Raw genomic sequence first — 21,183 nt, 5'->3', positions numbered from 1 at the left:
CCATGGACAAGGTCCAAGAGAAACCCCCAAGGCTGGGCTTTGTCACAGTCCTGTATGCAAAAAGGGGCATTAAGCCCCAGGTATTGAGCTTTGAAGAAGCAGGATAGAAAGAGTACTGATGCTTCTGAGAATACTGTGGACAGCCAAGGAAACAAACAATTGGATCATCAAACAAATCAACCCAAAGTTCTCACTTGAGGCACAAATGACCAGGGTCAAATGATCCTACTTTGTACACATTATGCAAAGACCCAGCTCTCTAGACAAGGCTGTAATGCTGGGAAAGGTGGAAGGAAAGAGAAGAGGATGACCAGCAGCAACATGGATGGACTCAACTGCATTGGCAATGGGTGCACTGCTGGAAGATCTGAAGGATCAGGTTGGGGACAGATCATCATGGAGAACATCTATGCCATTGCTAAGAGTTGACAACAACTTGATGGCGTATAATGAATCAATCAAGCCTCAAGTATTAGTTCAATTATATATTTCTGGATCATGATGCCTAATGCCACATTATATTTCCCTCCCAAGCCATCTGTCTGATGGCTGATACCCTGAGGTCTGCTCAGGTTTGCTCAGGGGTAAAACAGGTCAAGAGGTCAGGTCTCTGCCACAAAGGCTATATTTTGTTCAAAAAACCATTAAGATGTTGGTCCTCATGTTTAGGCTTTGAGGTAGATGAGGTTAAGGACATGGCCGTGGCTTGGGATCATCATCGGACACATGTGAAAGTAACTAGGTCGGGGAAGGCTGATGAGCATGCAGTCCTTAGTCAGGTCTAGTTGTCCAGCTTGTAACTGCTGGGGTTTCTCAAAAGTCGAAGGAAAGGCCATGATTCCTACGTCTCTTGATGGTCTTCTTGATTGTCCAGCTGAATAGGAAGAGTGGAAGCTTGCAAAGACAATTTAAGGAAAACTTTTCAACATTTCATAGCAACTTTCCTGAGGATAACAACTGGGTGTTTCATCATGCCCAATTAAACAAAGTTGATGAAATCCATTGTTTTCCATTAAAAGATGGTGATGCAATGAAAGGGAATTGAACGCTCCATCCGGAGCGCTGGCACTTCTACAGGAACTTCCCCTCGTGTGTTGGACCATGGAGACAGTTTCCAGCAATTAGCCGAAGGTCCCAAGAGGAGAACCAGAGATGGAAAACTTTTCACTCAGACTTCGGCTATGATCACGTCACATGTGTGAGATTTGCCCCGTTCGACAGAGAAACTCTCCTGACACGTGTGGTTCACAAAGAAGGTTTACTCATGCGTAACGTAGTAGTCACAAGCAAAGCCAGGACTGGCTTGGTACAATTGCATCACTTGTTATATTCCCCCCTTCCCGCGCTTTTTTCCCGCCCCGCGATCACGTTGCAGCTGCGGATTATGGGCCCCCAATAATCCCCCTTGATTGTTCATGATGGCAGGGTCGGTCAGGGTCCATTGTCCTTGATTGCCGGTCCCCCTCCGGCTGGGTTGGCCCCTCCCTGCTACGTGCAGACCCGCGGGTTCTGTGCTGCGTTGCGATCTTGTTTCGCTGCCTGCAGCCCCGTTCATTGCTGGCTCGCGCCGTTATCAGTTCGTAATTAAAAGCTTCCGCTGCGGTTTTCCTGTTTAGCTGGCCGCAGGTGGCTCGTTAATTAGCGGCGCTTTCGGTTCCTCTTTTCCCCGCTAGCTACCGCCGGTGGATTCCGCGTGGTCTGGTTGCGAGCTTCCCTGCAACCCCGTGCTTCCCTGAAGCCTCGTGCTGACCGAACCTGACATGCCGCCCCCCTGACGACAACTCCCCCCCCTCGGTCCTATTTCGGCTTCCCGGGGTATTTACTGTAAAAGTCCTGCACTAGGTCCGGCGCCCTTATGTGGGTTTTACTCACCCATTCGCTGTGGGACTTGGGGAAATGTTTCCATTGCACTAGGAGCTGGGTCTGCCCCTTGTGCCTCCGGGCGTCCAGTATCCGGTTGATTTCGAAGTGCTGCTCCCCCCCGACCATGATGGGTGGCGGTACTCCCTCCGCCTTGTGCCAGGCGTTCCCCGGCTGGTGCATCTCCGTGGCTCCCTACAGATGAACACCCCCCCCCCCCCACCCAGACAGCTAATTCCAACAGAAGAGAATCTCGGTAGCTCGGGCTTGAACTGTGGAGACTTCGGTGCTCTCTGACCTTGATTGTTCGCTTGCAGACATTTCATTACCCAACTAGGTTGCATAATCAGTGCAATGCTATGTTACCTAGATGGGTGATGAAACATCTGCATCAAACAACCAAGCACAGAGAGCACCAAGCACTTCCCAGAAAGCTAATTGTGCAAAGAAGATCCTTGCACTTTTTCGGGGGGTGGGGGAAGGTGCTACTCAAACTTCCAAAAAGAAGAGCAGGGACTCACTTTTGCAAAGAGAAGCCAACCACCCTCTACTTCTTTGGTAACAGCCACGCGTTCTAGATTGACATCTTACTCTTTGCAAACCCTTGATTTCCTGGACTTCTTTTGGCACTGACACTGGACTGGCGTATCTTGTACGTCTGTCCGGTCCTCTTCCAAACATGGGCTTGGGGTGACCTCGGGCTGACCTTCCTGCACCCATCTTGTGTACTCCCTGTTTCTGACCTCACGCAGCTTCTGTCTTTCTCAACGAATTGCCCGCAGCCTGGCCTCCTCGAGCAGACCTGCCCCGTGTCTGCTGGACCTGGGTCTGACTCTGCTCAGGGTGGAGCAGGAGACCAGTGGAGGTTTGCTGGCAGACCCCTGGCTGCTGTGCTTCAAGGTGCTGATGAATCCTGAGTCCTCTACTCGAACAAGAGCAAGAAAAGATGTCTTTAGGAAAGGGTGACCCAACTGTGCTCGTGCTTCTGTGACTTAACGCCGAACAGCCTGACGAGGTTCTGCCGCTCACTGGGGGCTGTTAGGCCACAGTCTTGGTCAGGCAGTGGGTCTGGGCTGGGCAAGACCCCCAAACGTTGGACTGCCAGGTAGTCAAGGGCAGAAGGAGGGATCTGACTGCCAACCAGTCCCCTGCGGGTGAAATCTGTAAGCGCCCTCCCAGTGGATGAAAGAGGCCGGAGCATTCTGCAGTAACACCGTGGACGTACATGATGTGGCTGTTCCACAGGTAACAGCTCTGAAGTGTCGCTGCTTTACCGGTTATCACTAACTGTAACACGCTCCCCTCCGTATATGACGTTCTCTCACACCAAATAAACATTTTTGTGTGGTGCCAAGACTTGCAATGAAACAAATAAAGACAATAGAACAGGAATCTATACATGCAGACATTATCATTGTACAAGAACATCTTACTTTGGCTTATCAGGATATTTTTTATTAAACTCTTTAATCAATGTTGGGGCTTTCATGTGTTTCCTAGCTACCCATTCAGAAAAAGACTTTGGGAAATGTTTCCACTGGACTAGAAGTTGTATTTCGACTTTATGTTTCTGACATCTGGTATTTCTTTTATTTCAAAAGGTTGCTCGCCTTCAGTCATTACAGGATCCAGGACTGGTGGAGCCATGTGCCATTGTGTTGACTCTTTATAGGGCTTTAGCAAGTTACAGTGAAACACGGGGTTAATCCTCTTTAATGATTTAGGCATTTTGAGAGGAACAGTCACTGGGTTAATTACTGTTTCAGTTTCAAATGGCCCTAGGTATTTAGGTCCCAGCTTTTTTGATGGCTGTAACGATTTCAAGTTTTTGGTTGAAAGAAATACTTTGTTGCCGCCTTTCCATTTCTTTGAAGGCCCCCTCTTCCGGTCTGCCTATTTTTTGTAGCTTTCTCTTGCTTTCTCCAGCGCCTTTTCTATAATTGGCCACAGTTCTTTCATCTGTTTAACCCATTTGTCTGCCGACGCTACGCCAGTCTTCTCAGAAGGAAGTTCGGGAATGGGTACAAAGTCTTGACCCATAGCTATTTTAAAAGGGGTAAAACCAGCGCTATCGTGAACAGCATTATTATAAGCCACTTCAGCAAAGGGCAAGAGATCAACCCAATTATCTTGTTGGTAGTTTACAAAACATCTTAGATATTGCTCTATACCAGCATTCTGTCATTCAGACGCCCCGTCCATCTGGGGATGATAACTTTAATTAATTTTTAATGAAATTATGATAAAAAATGAGTTTCCCAACAGCTCGTTTTTTATGATAATTTCATTAAAAATTACGATTGAAAAGTGAAGGATATATTCTTCTACAGGTTTTTCCCAGATGTGACAAGCAATCTTTTACTGGCCATAAAGAAATGAAGGCTATGCTGTCTTCCAGCAGCTGAGAACCTTCCTCAGGGCCCCCTTCACCTCCTTGTTGCGGAGGCTGTAGATCAAGGGGTTCAGCATGGGGGTGACGATGCAAAACATTGTGGAGATCAGGGCGTCAATCTCTAGGGAGTAGCCAGCACTGGGCTGGTTGTAGTTCACAAAGGCATTTCCAACAAAGAGAGTCACCACAGCAATGTGTGATGCACAGGTGGAGAAGGCTTTGCGCCTGCCGGTGTTGGAGCGAATCTGCCGAATGGAGCCCAAAATGTAGAAATAAGACAGGATGATGAAGAGAAGAGGGACAAGGCCCACAAAGGTGCCGGTGATATGAGTGGCCAACTCATTGACTGAGGTATCACTGCAGGCAATTTTCAATAAAGGGGGACCATCACAAAAGATGTGAGGAACCTGGTGGTTTCCACAGAAATCCAACCTGGAAGCCAGAACAATATAGATAGCTGAGTCCAAGAATCCCCAGAGCCAAATGGCCACAGACAGTTGGACGCACACCTTGCTCCTCATCAGGTGGGCATAGTGCAAAGGCTGGCAGATGGCCGCATAGCGGTCACAGGCCATGACAGCCAGCAGTGCTGGCTCACATCCCGCAAAGCCAATGAGGAAGAATGCTTGTGCCAGGCATTGGTTGTAGGAGATGGTCTGCCGCTGGTGTAGGAGGTTCACCAGGATCTTTGGTACAACCACAGAAGAAAGGCAAATATCCAAACAGGAGAGCTGGCTGAGGAAGAAGTACATGGGGGTGTGAAGGCGGGAATCCAGGAGAACCAGGGTTAGGATCATGAAGTTGCCCATCAGTATGGCCAAATAGGCAGCAAGGAGCACCAGGAAAAGGTGGACCTGGCGGCTCAGGAGGCTGGAGAAGCCGAGGAGGATGAACTCTGTCTCCTGTGTTTGGTTCTGTGCACCCATGAGGGAGAAAAGGGACAGCTGCGAAAATAGAAATGAGCATGTGAAGAAAGGAATGAGGGGCAAAGTACCTTGGAAGACGCATGGAAGAAGCACAATGAGATATCCCTGAATATAACCTATATTAAGGATCAAATATATATGGGTTGATATTCTGGGGACTTCCTTCCTTCCTTCCTTCCTTCCTTCCTTCCTTCCTTCCTTCCTTCCTTCCTTCCTTCCTTCCTTCCTTCCTTCCTTCCTTCCTTCCTTCCCCTTGTCCCATTTTCAATTAGTATTAACCCCAGGGTGAGATGAGTTAGACTGGGGATGCAGAGCTTAATTCTCCAGAGCCAAGAGAAATATTGAATGGGCAAATGGGCCCCCATAATAGTGCTGGGAAGTGCAGTGGGGAAGTAGCAGCCCTTCAGCTGTGCCTTCTCCACCTCTGGTATCCTGAGGGGCTGCACCATGATTCTCTCCCCTGGAGCTGCAGGTTTTGGATCACCCTCTTGGGAAGTCATCAGTCTGCAGAAGGACACACCAGCAGTACATCCGTGACAATCCAGAGGGTTTCTGCTCTTTGCTTTCATATATGATCTTCTAAAGGGCACCAGCAGTCAATGAAAATTGCTACTGAGAAGGCTGTGAAGAGGCTCCAAGTTCAGGAGGTGTGCATTGTTTTCCATGCTCTGCAATTCCTTTCATTCCCATAGAATCTGCTGTGGAGGGCAAGGGCAGCAGGAACAAGGAGCAGCCAAGACTGAGGCACGTTGGGCTTTCGTCCCATGTCCTCCACTTCAGGATTCCCTCTCCCTCCTCATTTTGATAAGGATCCTCAATTCTCTCAACAAACCCAGGGTCTGATCCAGCCCAAGGTACGCTGTGGACATGCCGTAAATCTCCAAGGGAGGTCCGAGAAACACTTGACGTGCTCTCGGTTTAACACACAACAGGTCTGCCCTCTTTTGCTCTTGACAGCCTTACAGGTATTGATAGGACGCTGTCCCACCTCCCCTGAATTAAGGGGCATCTTCGTTTAGAATCAGGTCATCATATCGGTGCTAAAATTCTGCTGAGGACGTAGGAATCCTTCCAGCTCTGATCTCTTGCGGCATGTGCCGTGTTTCTCTCGCCTGGAGCAGCCGGGTTTGGTTTGACCCTCAGGGAGTCCCAGCCTGGACAGCGACACAACAAATATTTGTGATGTCGAAGGGGAGTTTCGGGGGTCTCGATGACCTGCTCTGGCAGGCAATCTTCTGAAAGGCACCAACCCTCGACTGAAAAGGCTACTGAGAAGGCCGTGAATATGCTCCACGTTAGTAACGTCTACGTGTCTTTCCCGTGCTGCATACATTCCTAGCATTATTCACCAAAAGGTATAAATTTGTGTAATGTGTTCTTACCGTGGTGTGAAAGTAGCCCAGTATGGCCTCATTGTTGGCCGTGTCAGAAAAAGATCCACTTTCTTTGTGCCAGATTCCAGAGGGTTGGAATGCGGTGCCAAGTGGATCGGGACCTCTGAGCCTTGTTTATCAAAGCCTTGGACGTGGAGGAAGCCTGGCAGGATTGCAGTTCTCGGTCAGGGGTCTCAGCCTTCCAGGCAGGGAGCAGGACAGACGGACGAATCCTGCTTTTTCTAAGGCGCATTCGTGGAATCTTGCCAGTCTGAAAGTCCGTTTCTCCCCCGGCCCCTTCACGGACCAAGAAATTGGGGCGGGGGGCCCTCCTGAGACGTTTTTCACACTGCCGTTTCTCTTGTGCCTCCTGTCCGACCCTTCCCCTGGCTGTGGCTCTTCCCCGTCTCCCGAGGTCATCCCCACAGACCACGGCAGGAGGTCCTGCAGCCAGAAAGGATGGCTCCCTCCCAGCCACCTAATCTGAGGAAGGGCCAAGCCTCCTCCAGGATTATGCAGAAGCACGGCCAGCGACTGATGGTAAGTTTAAAGGGGTGGGATTCTGCTTTGGTTGGGGGGCCGTTGATTACAAAATCTCATTATTAACCTCTGAGGGATCATAGAAAAGGCCAAGGGCCCCAAAAAGCCATCTATTTTGCTTTATTGACAATGAAAATGCCGTCAGCTGTGTGGACCACAGGAAATGGGGAGAGCCCTTCCAAGACCGGTCTGCTGGTCCACCTCATCTCTGCTGAAAAACTGGTATGATGTCCAGGAAGCAGAGAGGAGCATGGAGGATGTCAGAGCCATGATTCCAGCTGGGGAAAAGAGGTCTCTGATGTCTTTAACCTATGCAGATTCTGTATGAAGAACTAGAGGCAACAGAATTTGCCATTAGGAGAAGAAATAGAAATCTGAACTTAAAGGGCTGGGAGAAGCACCAGCAGCTTCAGATATGCAGATGATATCACTCTGATATGGCTGGAAGTGAGGAGGAGTTACGGAGTCTCTTGTGAAGAAGAAAAACCAGGACAGAAAAGCTGCTCAGTATTAAAGCTATTAAGATTATGCCAGCAGCCAAGATTAGCACAGTACAAACAGGGGAAGGGGAAAAACGGTGCCTTCCAATTGTGCTGGTGCTGGAGAAGATTGTTGAGAATACCCTGGATCCCAAGAAAAGCAAATCTATTCAGTCCTCGAAGAAGCAAAACAGACTGATCGCCAGAACATTAATAACGCAGCTAAAGCTGAGATGTTCTGGAGAAGACCTGAAGACTGAAGGCCCCTGAAAAGAGGCTAGCAGAAATCAGCAGAAGTCAAGGCAGCTGGACCGTGCCAGTGATGACCCAGGCAGGGGACTGCCAAGAACCGAAAGACGCAGCTACCGACAGACGGTCCTCGGGAAACGAGGTTCAGGTCCTGAGACACCAGAAGGGACTGAATGAGCAAGAAATCCCCAGAATCGCTACCAAAATGGGCTGCAGAGAGTGAACCAGGGGCAGACCGGCTTAGCAGCTGGGTCCAAGGCACACTGGGTGGTTTTGGATTTCCTTCCTTTAGAGTTCCTTCTGCCCCCTCATTTCAGTCCAGATCCCGAAATCTCTTAGCGATGGGGGCTGGATCCAGCCCTAGGTGTGCCACTGGACATGCCATAAATCTCTACGGGTCACCCAAGAAAATGCTCGACTTGTTCTGGACTTCAACACAGAACAGTCCTGCCCCCTCTTATTTCATCTCCTTTAAATGAAGCTCCAACTTCATTTAGAACCAGGTCATCATATGAAATGAACGCAGGTTGTTACAGAAAGGAATCTTGCTAGATAACAGGTTTAACTATCAAAACCACTGTAAGTGTCTTTCTGGATTCCACCTGCAAGCTGGATTAAAGGTCTTTGTGATCAGAAGGACAAGGTGGTGCTGTTGGTCTTTGGAGGTGCTTCAGGAGTTCTTGCCCAGTGGATGGAGACCTTAGGGTGAAGGCGCCTCTTCCAAGATGCCTTTTGCAAGGATGTAAGCAAGTTTCCTCTCTATGTTCCTCACCAAATGTTATGCTGAGATACATCACCTCTGAACATGGAAGTTCCCTCTTGCTTCCACGGCCAATATTTATCATCTAAGCTAGTGACCTGCAATACATGATCCACAATTACTTGTATTGTGGGAAGATGTTCTTGGTTTGACTCTCTTGCATTTTGATCCAAACATCTCCCTTGCCTGTCGTGTAAGAACAGGAGTAGGAAAATGTATCCCTGTAAATGTCCAGTGTCCAGCTTTGATCCAGGGTGCTGCACTGAAGGGACACTTTGGTCAAAACTTACTTTAATCAACATCTTTGAAGCAGCACACAGTCCTGGGAAGGATGGAAACCCTGGGTCTTTGGTGGTTACAAGCTGTGGTCTGTTGCTAAGGCAGGGGAAGGTCTTTTTCGTTTCTAAGATCCCCTAAATGGACATTCCTGGGTAGAATCAGGTCTTCAGGCATTCCTGGCCCCTCACCACTTCCCTCTCCCCCCCAGTGACAGATCTCTCCTTACAATGCCTCCCTCCAACGCTTGGAAGGAGAATCCTTAATGGGCCACAAAGCAACTCACCTTTGCTGGTTATCCCACCTGCAGAAGACCAGCTGTGGCTGAAGCAGAATCAGGCTCTCCCAAAGTTCTCCCACAGTCGGGGTTTAGATGCAGTGAGAACGGAGGTGGCTCAGCCAAAGGTCTGCCAACAGGGCAGGAAGGGAGATCCCGAGGAGCTCATTCTCACAACGAGCGTGAGTCTCCCGGTTGCCTGCATTATCCGTGGCAGGTGGTGCTGGTGGGGGAAATGTGCCTTGGCTTCCGGGCCCCGAGAATATCCCTGCCCTGGTTTCTGCAGGGAGTAAAGCTGGGAGGAGAAGCAGCAGGGACCCTCTGGGGGCAAACTCTCTCGTGTGGCACTTACCAGCAGGCACCAGAAAGATTCAACCGTGCCAGGGGTGAGGAAGGAAAAGGCGAAGCAGGCTAATTTTTTCCCACACCTCAGGCATAACTAGACAGGGACTTATTCCATTTGTTTTTAAGTGGTGTTCTAGAAAGGGATTTGAGAGCGTTCCTCTTCTGAATGGAAGGTCCTCCCTCCCCCCCTCCCTTCGCGGCTGATGTAGGAAGGGCATTTCCTTCTCGCCAGGGCACTCATTTCGGTGGCTGAACGTATGCTGTATGATTGTGATTCATGCAACATATTACATTATAAATTAGCCAAACAGCACAAAACACAACATTTGGCTCTGTACAGAAAAGGGGAATATTTTGGCTGATGAAGCGGCAGAAGAAAGATGCTGTTGCACATGAAATCCTCACCCTTTTTTCTTCTGGCCAAGGAGACTGCCTGGCGCGGTCCTCAGCTCTGGAGCTGTCAGGTTGCGCGCTCAGTCCTCAATAAAAGCAATCCCCTTTGAAACCAACACAGATTCAGGGATAAGAAGTTTTATTGGAAAAAAAACAGAAGCACACATCTGGCAAAAGAAAAATAGCTGGAACTGAAGCCCGCCAGCCAAACCTCAAATTTAAAGCCTTTTCCTTTCCCTCTCCCCCTCGATCACGGGTCCTTTCTGCTCAGGGGTCGAGGCTCCCAATGTCCTTGTTGCCAGGTTCTTAATCGTTCCTGATGGTTGGGGAAATGGCTTGCCAGTGTCAGGGGAATTGGTGGTTCAGTGGTAGAATTCTTGCCTGCCACGCGGGAGGCCTGGGTTCGATTCCCGGCCAATGCACCAAAACTGTCGGGAAAAACCTTGTTAACACGGGAGACAGACACACATAACAGAACATAAGTCACTTCAAAGTTCTAAAAGCTTTATTAAATGTTAGTTCAAGAAGCAAGTAAAATTCAACCAATAGCATACAAGGTACTTACTTAGATTCACATTGCAATGTGGACCAACAAGAACAAGCCGTCAACTTAGACAGCTTGACCATGTGGGTCCGGGCCCCTTAATTGCAATCCTTTTTATCCTTTTAACCTGCAAACCACAATCATGACTCTCAGGATTTTCATAATGTTCCCAGAGCTAATATTACCACACTTTCCTGTTCCCTCTGTCCTTGTCATGTCTGTTCCCATCAACAAGTTTTCTTATTTAAAAGTTTTCTTAGTTTTGCAAGTTTTACTTATTTCCTGTTATTACCCCAAAGGTCATCTCCAAGCTAGCCCTTGCTTTTATTATTAAATGTGATTAAACAACATATATCTATAGGAGAATTAAGTTTTAGGCCACTGGCATTTTTCCTCTCACATTGGTGTGGAGCAGTCCTTGCTCCAAGCTGCTCCCCACCCTCCTGCCAGAATGGCAGAACCGCAGTGATTAAATCCTACGTGCTAAAAAATGATCGCAAGGATTCTGACAATTTGCGCCATTCTGAAGTTGCCGCCAAAGGCCCATCTTGAGTCCAGACCCAGCCCAGGCCTCTTCCTGCCCTTTGGCTGCGGAGCTGGTCAGGCATCTTGGGTGCATTGCATTCTCACCCCCTGCAAAACCTGGTGCAGCTGGTGGGCGGCAGGGGCCCCCCGTGTCCTCAGAGCCAGTTTCCTGCTGGGGATCTCAGCCCTTTTCCTGGGCAGGGAGTACCAGAGGCAGCTGTCGCCTCCCCCCTGTGCCCAGGGAATCCCTCTGCCCTCCCCTCTCTGGCCAGTCCAGCTCAGCCCCCCCCAGACTGGTCAGGGTTCCTCCCCTGGACACAGCGCCAGTCCTGGCCTTGCCTCCTTGTCCTCACTTCCCTTCTTCTCTGGCAGCACAGCAAGTGGCCCTCCATCTTGGCCCTCCATCTTGGCCCTAGACACGTCGCCCCCACCCTCTCCTGGGGATGGCCTGGCCCCCTCCCTGCCAAGGGATTGGCTTCATCCAGGGCCACCGGTTCTGTCTACCCTCTGGACCCTGACCCGGGGGTGCCTCCCCCCCAGACTGCCACATCATCCGGGTCAGCCTGGCGCTGCAGAATGCTACCCCATATAATTGCATCCTGGTGAGGGGGTGAAGTTGGTCACAGCCCCTCCAGGTGGTGGTTAGAAAGAGAAGGATTGGAGCTGATTTGTCCTGGAAAGGTTTTGTGAATAGAGCGAATAGGAGGATTCAGGAGCATTGCAAAAGTTGGGGACGCCACCTTCCTTTTTTTTTTTCTAATAATATTTTATTGAAGTTTTAAAATTACAAAGTTAAAAGTTAGAAATGAAAAAGAAAAAGAAAAATACAAATTGTAAGGAAAAGGAAAAGAATACGTGAGATAAAGTAAAGTAAAGAAAAAAGACATGAAAAATAGATAGCTTCCAATCTATTTCTGGTCTTAAGAATAATAAGAATGTCATAGGTGCTAGTTTTTGATGCATTTAGTAGGAATAATTCTTTGTCAAAACATATCCCATTACATTTATAATCTAATCTTCAAATCCCCATGTAAGCTTCGCCCCGCCTGCATTTTGCAAATAGTCCAGGATGCCGCCTTCCAAGAGGCATTCTCCAATCTCAGAGGGAATGCCTCTTCTAAAATGAGGTTGGTGGAAATGCTTGGGTATGATGACCACTGTTAGGGGTTTATGCAGATTCAGCTAATTAACAAATGCTTGTAGTTCAGCTCAGTTAAAGCTTCTCTAACAGTGTCCCTGCACTTAATCCTGGCTCAGATCCAGGTTTTAGCAAGTGGCGCTGAGCCTTTCCTCCAAACAGCAACACCTCCCTTCCACTTGGAAGTCCCCTGGAAGGTCGGGTGATGTTGAACAGGGTAGAGCAGGCATGGAAAGGTAGGAAATCTGGCTTGGCAAGCGCTGGATGGGATCTCGGCCTGTCCCTTTGTCTTTCCTCTGGAATGGCTGGAGGGTGTCAGCGGGGCGGTTGGCTGAGCCCCTTTCTCCATGTTCCTCTACAGGTAACAAGCCAAGATAAGTCTCCCACCATGGGGGCAAAAGTCTGGGGTGCTGGGGAGAAGGGAGGGGCCTTGGGGCCAGCTCGGCTTCCTCTTGGGGTTGCCCCCTCCATCCACCGCCTCTCTCCTGCAGAGCTGGTCTCCCCCCCCCCCCCCCCACGGCCAACGTCTTCTATGCCATGGACAGCTCCAATCTTGACTTTCTGCTCTGGGCCAAAGGGGTACTGGAGGGAGCCGCCACCCAGCACCCAGGACCCCCGTGGCCAGGGAGATGGATGTCAGCATGATGTTCCCAAAGATCAAAGCCACTGCCTGCAGGATCGCTCAGGCCCTTTTCTGAGGGGGGGTCTTGGACAAGCTTCCGGCTGGTGGCCACACATGGAGCCTGTGTGGGGGCCGGTGGGTCAGGGCTGGGTCCTCCGCCCAGGACAAAAAGCAGGGAGACCCCCAGCGGCACCCCAAACTCTCTCAGGAGACTCGAAGCGGGGGGCGACTGAGGCCACCCAGCCATCGTAGAGAGGGGCTGGATGGCTGCCCGGGATGTGAGACGTCTGGTGATGCTGGATTGGGGGAGCTTCCATTTCCCTGTTCTGCTCTGGGGCTGCGAGTGACGGAAGAGCATCGGCCATGCAACGGAGGCCTTCGCAGCTCTGCTGGAGCCCTCCTGTCCACCTGCTTGAGGTCCGGTGGTGAGGGTCCAGGGGGCAGCAGCAAACTAGCAGGGTTTCTGGGGTCTCTGCTGCCCCCTGGAGTTGTTAGGTGAGGGTTGCTTGTGGTTGGGAGACAGACCCGCTGCAGATGGTTAGTGCTGGGATGGGAGACCACCAGGAACCCCCACGGCTCTCTGCTGTTGCAAACTCTATCCAGGCGTGAGAGATTGTGGGAAAGGAATGGAAGGAAGGTAGGCAGAAGAACTCAAGAGGCCGAAGGCAAGTGCTTTGGCAGGTGATCTTAGACAGGGCAACTTGGCCTCGGGGACAAGGAACCTGGATGAAGCCAGAGGGCACTTGCCAGGCAGGATGCTGTTGTTGAGATTCTGCGTTAGCCTCGGATGAGCATTAAAGAGGCCTTCTTGAGTCTGTGCCATTCTTGCTTCCTTGGTCTTGCCCGGCTACGTGGGACTTGGCATGTCGCTGCTCTGGTGCCACCTGGGGGCAGCGTGGACTCTCAGCTGTGCAACATGGATCACGTGAATCACAGCAGCCATCCTGGGATTGGCAAATCACAAGCTGAGCATGAGCCACAAAGGTGACACAGCTGCGGATAAAGCCAATGCAATCCTCAGCCGCAAGGGGGGAAGTCTCTTGTCAAGCCAAGGGAGGTCTGCTCTGCTCAGTGCCCTGACCAGCCGTGGCATGTTTGGAGGGGGGTGGACAGGCCCAAGGATGTCCAGAGGACAGCAGCTGAGAGAACCAGGGCCCCGAAGAGGAAGGGAGGCGTGGGGTGCCCTTTGCCTGGGGAGAGGAGATGTTGGGGAGACTCTTCTAGGTTCTGCGGGGCTCTCCTGCGCAAGATGGGGCAGGGCTGTCCACCGTTGCTCGGGAAGGACCAGAAATGGGCTCAAAACATTTTGTAGGTCCTATCTTTGCAATGGGGCCACACGGTTGCCCCACAAGAATAGAAAAGCCTTTGGCTTTAGTTCAACATTTAGGATGCTCTGCTTCAAAATGAAGGGATTTCTTCCACCGTATAATTTAGTATAGGTTGCAAGGGGCCACCTTGCTCTCCAGACAGATATTGAACAGGTGCAGCTTCCCCAGCTGTGGGACGAAGCCCGTCCTGACGCCTCCCTTCCAGGCAGGACTTAATTGGCATTTCTTCCACAAGAGAACCTCAGCAGATCCACCGTTGCTTCCTGCAGTGGGGCCTCGTCTTCCTCCGCCTGGCCCTGTTGCAGTTCTGATTCCTCCCCACTTCATCTCCAGACGGTTTTTCAGAGGGGAGAAAACGCAGCTTTATTCTCACGAACAGGACAAAATGGCTCAGCACAGACACCCGGCTGTGATCTGAGAAAGCCTCATAATGCGAAACTAATCCGGGATTCCTCCAAGGGCGGGAGCGGGAGCTGAATTCAGCCAGGCCAAGCAGTGGATCTGGACCTTGATATTCCCAATGGGTTCCTGTCTCTTTTCCCCAAGGGAGGGGTGCGGAGGAGAATGAGGACGAAAATGAACCCAACGCAAGAACACCAGAAACAAGGGAGCCTCCACTGAAAGGGATATTTGGAAATCAGGGGGGGACCAAAATCAAGTGAAATAAAATTAGGAAAAAAGTATTGCATGGCAGGGGTTCTTCTTCATAAAACAGGATCTCGGGAAGGAGAGAGAGAAATGCCCTTCTGTGGAAAAATGCTCAAAAGAAAAGACCAGAGATGACCAACATGAGTGCCGAAAGCATGGAAGGGATCAGGGGCTTCCTCTTCGTTTTCCTCAAAGGATCCACCCTGGAGAGAATCCGTATGAATGTAGGTAGCGAGGAAGGAGCTCCAAAGGAAGAGCCCCCTTCTGATGAGAGGAGCCACGCTGGCAAGGAGACCTATAGATGTGGGTGGGAAACGTCTCCCCTTCTGCGGAGGATCAGAAATTCCGGGATGGAGGGAGTTGATTAAATGGCATCTGACCTGGGGGGAATATGGAGCTGAGAGAGACCAGACTTTTCAGGCAGCATCAACTCACATCATTCCAGGGTTTTCCTACAGTCTAAAGTTTATTGTTTTATAGCAAATAAAAGCCAAGGGAATTGACCCAGAGGAGAATAGCAAAAAGATGAAGCTTCTGTGCATTCAAAGCCAGGAAGGACGAGATGGAGAAATGAGGGGGGGTCCAAGGAAGGGGAAGAGGTTGGGGCTCTGGTGGCCAGAGACCAGTTGATCCCTGAGATCACTCCTCAGGAAATGGGGATCGCAGGGTGGTTGGTACATGTGGAGCATGTGGATCTCTCTGGATCTGGTGGCCTCCAGGCTTGGCTAAGCGCCAGATGGATTTCCGGCTAAGTGGCTGGAGGTGGGTGGGTTGCAGCCGTTGCTCTGAAGGGGGGTCTGTGCTGAGCAGGAGAAATTGGGGGTCTGGAGCAACAGGCAGGCCAGGAGTTCCTGGGGGCAGACTGGGTGGTCTCCACCCCCTCCCCGTTTCCCCCTCCCTCAAAAGACAGAGAGGCCCGGAAAGGAAGCTGGTGGGTCTCGGCAGGAGAAGGTCCAGGCTGCGATTCTCCTCCTCTTGCCAGTGTTGAAGCTGCATCCTTGGAGGGTTGCAAAAAAGGCAGAAATCCATCAGGTGCTGAAATGCTTCAGCGATTTTGCATCTGACTGCAGGAAGGGATAGCAGGATTAACTCATGAGTGCTGTGAAAAACAGAGGTGGGGAAGAAAATTAAAATATACAGTAAAACCTTCAGTGTAAATGAGGTTTTTTGGAGAGTCTGGAGGAAACACACAGGGTGGGCTTCACCTCCCCCTCCCTTTCACCCCCCCCCCAGCCAGGCCCAAGCTTCAGGGGGTGGATGATGGGCAGGGCCCGGATGGAGGTGGAAACCACCCCTTTCAGGGAGGAAAAGGCTGCGAAGGACCAGGGATTCCTCCCCATCTCATCTCTGGGGCTCGAAGGAGGTACCGGTTCAGCCGAGGGGCTGCAAAGGGAGGGTCCAGCCTGACCTTGACAAGGTGGAATTTGTCCCTAATTGGCTTAATTAGAGGGTCAATCAAGAGAGGAGGCCTCCCCCCCACCCAGATACTTCATCCGAACCGAGAAGATGCTGCTCGGAGGGTGGAGTCAGAAATGGGGTCTGGTGTCCAGCCTGGTGTCCCTTGGCTTGTGTGAAGGGTCAAAAGGGGGGGTCAGGAAGGGCAGTAACTCACATGACCTGCATGGCCCCCCTCCTTTCCTTCCCTCCTGCAATGTCCCAAAATGGGGAAACATCCTGGGGGAGGCTCTGGTGTTGTGTGCTGCTCTTGTGTGCGATTGTGTTACATTTTGGGGTCCCTGCAAGGAAAAGCCGCCAAAAATCTCAGAAAGGGATTTGGGGAGTCCAGAAAATCTTTGGAGGCTTTGCGGGTCCTGCAAGGCTCTTTCAGCTCCTTAAGAGATATTTATTGGGAGAAGAGAGAAAGAGTAAAACTTATTAATTAATGGAGGGCGAATAGAAGACACTCACCTGGTTGTTGGATGGGAGTTGCTAGAAAAAGGGAGAGAGATGCATTCAGAACTTTTTAATCTTTTTAATAGGACTGGTTTTGACATATTTATTGTTTTATATCTTTTGCTATATGCTGCCCAGTCACTTCTTGTGGGTGGCCTTATAAAGTTGATAAATAAATAAATAAAGGGTAGAGCATTTATGGGGTCAAGCTCCCATTCTACAGCCTATAATATATTGCATTAAATCCCCCCCCCTTTTTTTTCTTCCTTTGAGTCAATGTTGACTCCTGGCGACTGCCCGGACTAGTCCCTGCAGTTTCCCTGGCAAGGTTTTGGAAGGGGGTTGCCATTGCCGGCTTCCTGGGGCTGAGGGACAATGGCTGGCCCTCGGTCACCCAGGGGGCTTTGTGCCCAGGGCAAGACTGGAACTCACAGCTCCTGGTTTCTAGCCTGGTGCTTTCACCACCATCCCAAACGGGGTCTCCTGTCCCTCGTGCCCCTCCAGGAAGAAAAATGTCTCCAAACCAATTTCCCAATGACACCCTCAGCCTTGGGATTTGGGGGCCCAAGAGGACCCACCTTGCCATCTAGCTGCAAGGCCTCCCCTAGATGGTCCCCTCCCCATAACCTCTCACCCAGCCCCCCACGGACTCACCTTTCTTGTGCTTCAGGTAGAGGGAGAGCCCCACAGCCAGGAAGACCACCCCCAGCACGGCCCCCACGGCCCCCGTCCAGAGCTTGCTCTTGGCAGCGTTGGAGGAACGTGGCTCTGGGGAAGGAGAAGGAGCCTCGCGTGAGCAGGAGGATCAGGGCCAGCCATTCTGACTCGACCCACAGGGAGGGTCTTTCCAGCCCCCCATCGATGTCCCCTTCTCCGTGCAGGATGGTGTCCCCAGACCAGGACGGCAGGGAAGGGGAGGAAGGGAAAGGCTTACCCCACTGGACGGTGACGGGGGCCTCCAGGCTGGCGTGCCCCACCTTGCAAGCGTAGACGTCCCCACGCTGGGGCTGGGTCTCCAGCAGCACCTGGAGCTGGTAGGTCCAGTCCCCGTTCTGGAGCTCCTCCCCGAAGGCGACGCCCTCCTTCTCCGGCCGCCCGTTCTTCAGCCACTGGACGTCGATCTCCAGGGGGTAAAAGCCGGTCGCGGTGCAGAGGAGGATGGTGTTGGGGGAACCGGGGTCCGTCTGGGCGGGGGAGACGGTGACGGTGGGCTTGGCTGGAGGGGAGGGAGAAGGAGGGACGTGAGGGACCCAACAGGGCCCAGGACGGAAGAGCAAGCTGGTCAGTTCAGGCCAAGGTCCGTCTTAGTCTGGGAAATGTTCTGCATTTCAGGTCCCCTTTCCAAGAGTTTTATTTGGAGAGAAGGAGAAAAACTCCACTTTCCTCTTTTGCAGCCTTTCCTGTCCACTGCTGAGTCAGCTAAATTTGACTCTGAAAGAGATGAGAATTATCCAGCTGATTTGGCTGGATGGCCCCCAAAGAGGGTGCTTAAGGGCTCCCTCCAGGTGGGAAGGGGGTTTTGGGTAGCATCCCGGGGTCTGTCCTGGGTCATGGAGTTGGGGGGGATCGATGAAGCTCGTGGCCTTCCGGGAAGACGTCAGTGGGTGAGACGAGGCTGATTCTATCCCTCCTCGGCTGCGAAAATCAAAACGCTTCTGCATCTTCTGCTACTTTGGGGGGAGGCGAATGGCTCGTAAACGGGGCACCCGCCCTCCTTCTCCCCCCAGAGGCGTCTCTGGCGCTGCGTCCGGCAGCCTCGGCTTCTGGGGGGCTGCAAGAGATGTTTGGGTCTTATTTTTAACCTTTTTTGAAATTATTTTCAGTAATTGGCTATTTATCTTCTGGTACTTTGGTGGGAGGCGAATGGCTCGTAAACGGCTTCTGGGGGGCTGCAAGGTATCTTTGGGTCTTATTTTTAATCTTTTTTTTCCTTTTAAATAGTTGGCTATTTTGTGTTTTGTGTGAGTAGGTTGTTAATAGTCTTTCTTACTGATGAGTTCACACGTGTTCCAGATTCACAGAATATTCTGCAAAACAGACTCGGGAGGCGTTTTCCATGAAGTATAAATTTAATCTCCCCACATCACACACGTTCCAGATTCATAGAATATTCCCCAGAACAGACTCGGGAGGAATTTTCACTGAATTAAAATAACACCTTTGATGAGAGATTCCTCAGGAACAAATTATACTAATGGTAATGAAATTCATGGTCGGTGTTTTGAATTTTGTAAAAAATTATATTCTGTGCACCTGGACGTAGCTAGTGAGCAGATAAAGGCTTCTTAAAAGGTGGCAAACCTTCCAGAAATGGTGGGCGTGCAGCCGGGAGTCGTGGCTGAACCCCGAAAGTCACAAAATCTGTAATTCTGCACATCTGGAGGAACCCAGAACGGCCCCTGAGCCAGATGGAGCCACTGCAGGACGGCGTAAAAATCCAGGGAGAAAGCGCTTTGGGGGCGTTTGGGCAGTGCATCTGGCGCCGTCTCCCCGAAATCGAAAGGCAGCCTGAAGCCCCCGAAGGAGGGACCCTCGAGAGGGTTTTTGACGCCTGGAGATGCCCCACGAGGCGAACTGGGAGACTGGAGCCATTTGCAGGCCATCTCTGGGGGCTTTCAGGGGCTGTCGAAGATCGCTAGATGGATTAGCGGAAGTGATGAAGCTCTATGGTAAATGATGTGGGAGTGGGAGTTAATATTAGGAAATATAAACTCTATTGAAAGATGTCATTTAATTCTGTGGCAAAGCATTATTTTTGGAAAACTTGAGCTCAGAACAGGAATATGAACAACTCTTGAGTTTTTACCAAAGGAAGAGAGTTTGTTTTCTAGATCCGAGAGTGCAGAATAATCACGGAGTAAATCTTTATAAGGGAGAATCTGAATGGATTAAATGAAGGGAGGTCCCAGCATCTCTCCCCCTGGGAAGCCCCCCCCCCGACTCACTTCTCCGGCCAACCACAGGAGCGCCTTGGAGAACCTCGTAGTTGTGCTGGCAGCGATCCACGGCGGCCCTCCAGTCCTGCAGGTAGTCCTGGCGGCTGTTCCAATAGTCGGCCGAGAGCTGCCCCAACGGGGTGACGGCCACGACCTTCCCGACGTCGCTGTCGAAGCGGACAAACTCCTGCCGGTCGTAGAAGTACCTGAACAGGAATCGCACCTGCTGCGTCCCGTTGAAGAAGTGGCAGTCGGACTTCGTCTGATGCAAGAAATGGGCTGCGAGGAGGAGGAGGGCCATCAGGAGGGACTGCAGGGCCCATCACTCTCAGCCGCCAGCAGAGGAGGGACCCACGCAGGAAGAGGGAGGGTGAGACCTGCTGCAGGAGACCAAGGGGTGGTCTTTGGTGAACCCAGCTGGAAGGGAGACCGGGGGGCCTCTTCACCCCCCAAAATGGCAGGAAAGATGGGGGGAGGGGGGTGAAGAGACCCAGAGACTCTCAGGGCTGCAGTGAAAGTGAGATCCATACCTCGGTCTCCCTCTTCCTTGGGGGGGATATGGGGCGGGGGTACAATGAGGGTGTCTGGACCAATGATCGTGGGGCCTCCCAGCCCCTCCCTCGCCTGAATCCCCCACCTTCCCTGCTTTCCCCAAACTTCTCTTCTCCCCCCAAGATTCAGCCCTCCTACCTGCCTTTCCTCAAGAGCCCTCAGGAGCAACTCAAAGGGGGGTGTCCAGTCTCCTCCTCCCTACATCCTTCCTCCTCAGTTCCCCCGTGGTTCCCCCATCCCCTCCAGACCCAGATTCAGCGAAGGGAAATTGTGGGGGGGGGGGGTGTCTGGGTCTCCTTTCCCAGTTCAGAGGCTCCCCCAACAAGGGATCTCAATTCAACTCTTGCCTGACCTTAAAAGCCTCTAATTGGAGATTCGTAAGAAAAACTGAAGTTTCTGAAGGTGCAAAAAGGTTTTTTCCCAAATGCATCTTTTTCTTATGCGGCTTTTCCTTGCTCGGATTTAGGACCGAAAACGCTGCGATTTCCCTCTTTCTCTTTCACTTTCTTCTCCTTCCTCCTTCAAGGCGACAAACTTTGGGGGCTCCGGATCTGGGTCTCATTCGGCCGCCTTCCCACGACCCCCTCCCCACCTCGGCCACAGCCAGGGAAGGGGGTCCCTCTCGGTCCTCCTCGGTCCACCTGTGGGGAGGGAGGGGGCAGAGGCCACACAGAGATCGAGGCTCCTGCAGGCTCCCGCCTCTCTTGCCCTCGACCCCTTCCCCAAAGTCACTCCTGGGGGTCCCAGCCCCTTTCTTCCCCCTCCCCCCACCAGCATCAGGGGGTCCCTCCCAGCCCCCACTCTCCCCACTCACCCCCCTCCTTACCGGGAGGCTCCTGACCCCCTTCGCTTCCAGGGATCCGGGACAGCGCCCCCACCAGCAGCAGCAGCAGGGGGACCCCAGCAGAGCCCATGGATGCTGCCCCACAAGCAACCCCCGAGAGAGAGGAGACAGACCCAGATGCTTCCAGCCCCAGAGGCGGAATCGGTGGGTCTGGACTGGGGGCAGGGAGCATTTTTTCTCTCAAATGTCAGCGTTGGGAAAGCCCAGAAAAGCAGAGGGACCAATGGGAATTCTCCCTCCTGCAGCGTCATCAGTCTCCGGGCAGAGCCTCTCTGGATTTCGC

General features: G+C 51.6%; 2 protein-coding genes and 1 non-coding gene across 5 annotated transcripts in view; 1 reads left to right on the top strand and 2 right to left on the bottom strand.

Annotated features, from left to right (window-relative positions):
* The window catches only part of LOC103061011 (H-2 class II histocompatibility antigen, E-S beta chain-like), a 64,570-nt gene extending 43,521 nt beyond the window's left edge, over positions 1 to 21,049 (bottom strand). For 2 of the 3 annotated variants that reach the window (XM_088129047.1, XM_088129048.1), the window contains exons 1-2: positions 20,883 to 21,049; positions 19,514 to 19,783 (exon numbers count right to left, since the gene is read on the bottom strand). In XM_088129047.1, the coding sequence (XP_087985173.1) occupies positions 19,514 to 19,783; positions 20,883 to 20,970 (358 nt within the window). In that variant the 5' untranslated portion in view covers positions 20,971 to 21,049. Of the gene's footprint in view, positions 1 to 15,627; positions 15,775 to 16,583; positions 16,605 to 17,222; positions 17,337 to 17,502; positions 17,785 to 19,513; positions 19,784 to 20,882 lie in introns of those variants that run through there. The other variant, XM_088129046.1, reaches the window with a different exon arrangement.
* LOC103064509 (olfactory receptor 5V1-like) lies at positions 4,243 to 5,178 on the bottom strand. The gene has a single exon (XM_088129055.1). It carries the CDS (start codon positions 5,176 to 5,178, stop codon positions 4,243 to 4,245), a length of 936 nt encoding a protein of 311 aa, XP_087985181.1.
* On the top strand, positions 10,222 to 10,292 carry TRNAG-GCC (transfer RNA glycine (anticodon GCC)). The gene has a single exon. It is a non-coding gene; the product is annotated as a tRNA-Gly (tRNA).
* Positions 21,050 to 21,183: the final 134 nt, after the last annotated feature.

The sequence above is a fragment of the Python bivittatus genome, unplaced genomic scaffold (genome assembly GCF_059951505.1).
Source record: "Python bivittatus isolate LINGU-HERP-01145 unplaced genomic scaffold, Pbiv_v1 ctg000730_np1212, whole genome shotgun sequence".
Lineage (NCBI taxonomy): Eukaryota > Metazoa > Chordata > Lepidosauria > Squamata > Pythonidae > Python > Python bivittatus.
This window is presented reverse-complemented; position numbering and strand designations above follow the sequence as displayed.

What these genes read in the sequence shown, in the direction of transcription:
- LOC103064509 (XM_088129055.1), bottom strand. Translation starts at nt 5,178, where the DNA reads ATGGGTGCACAGAACCAAACACAGGAGACAGAGTTCATCCTCCTCGGC.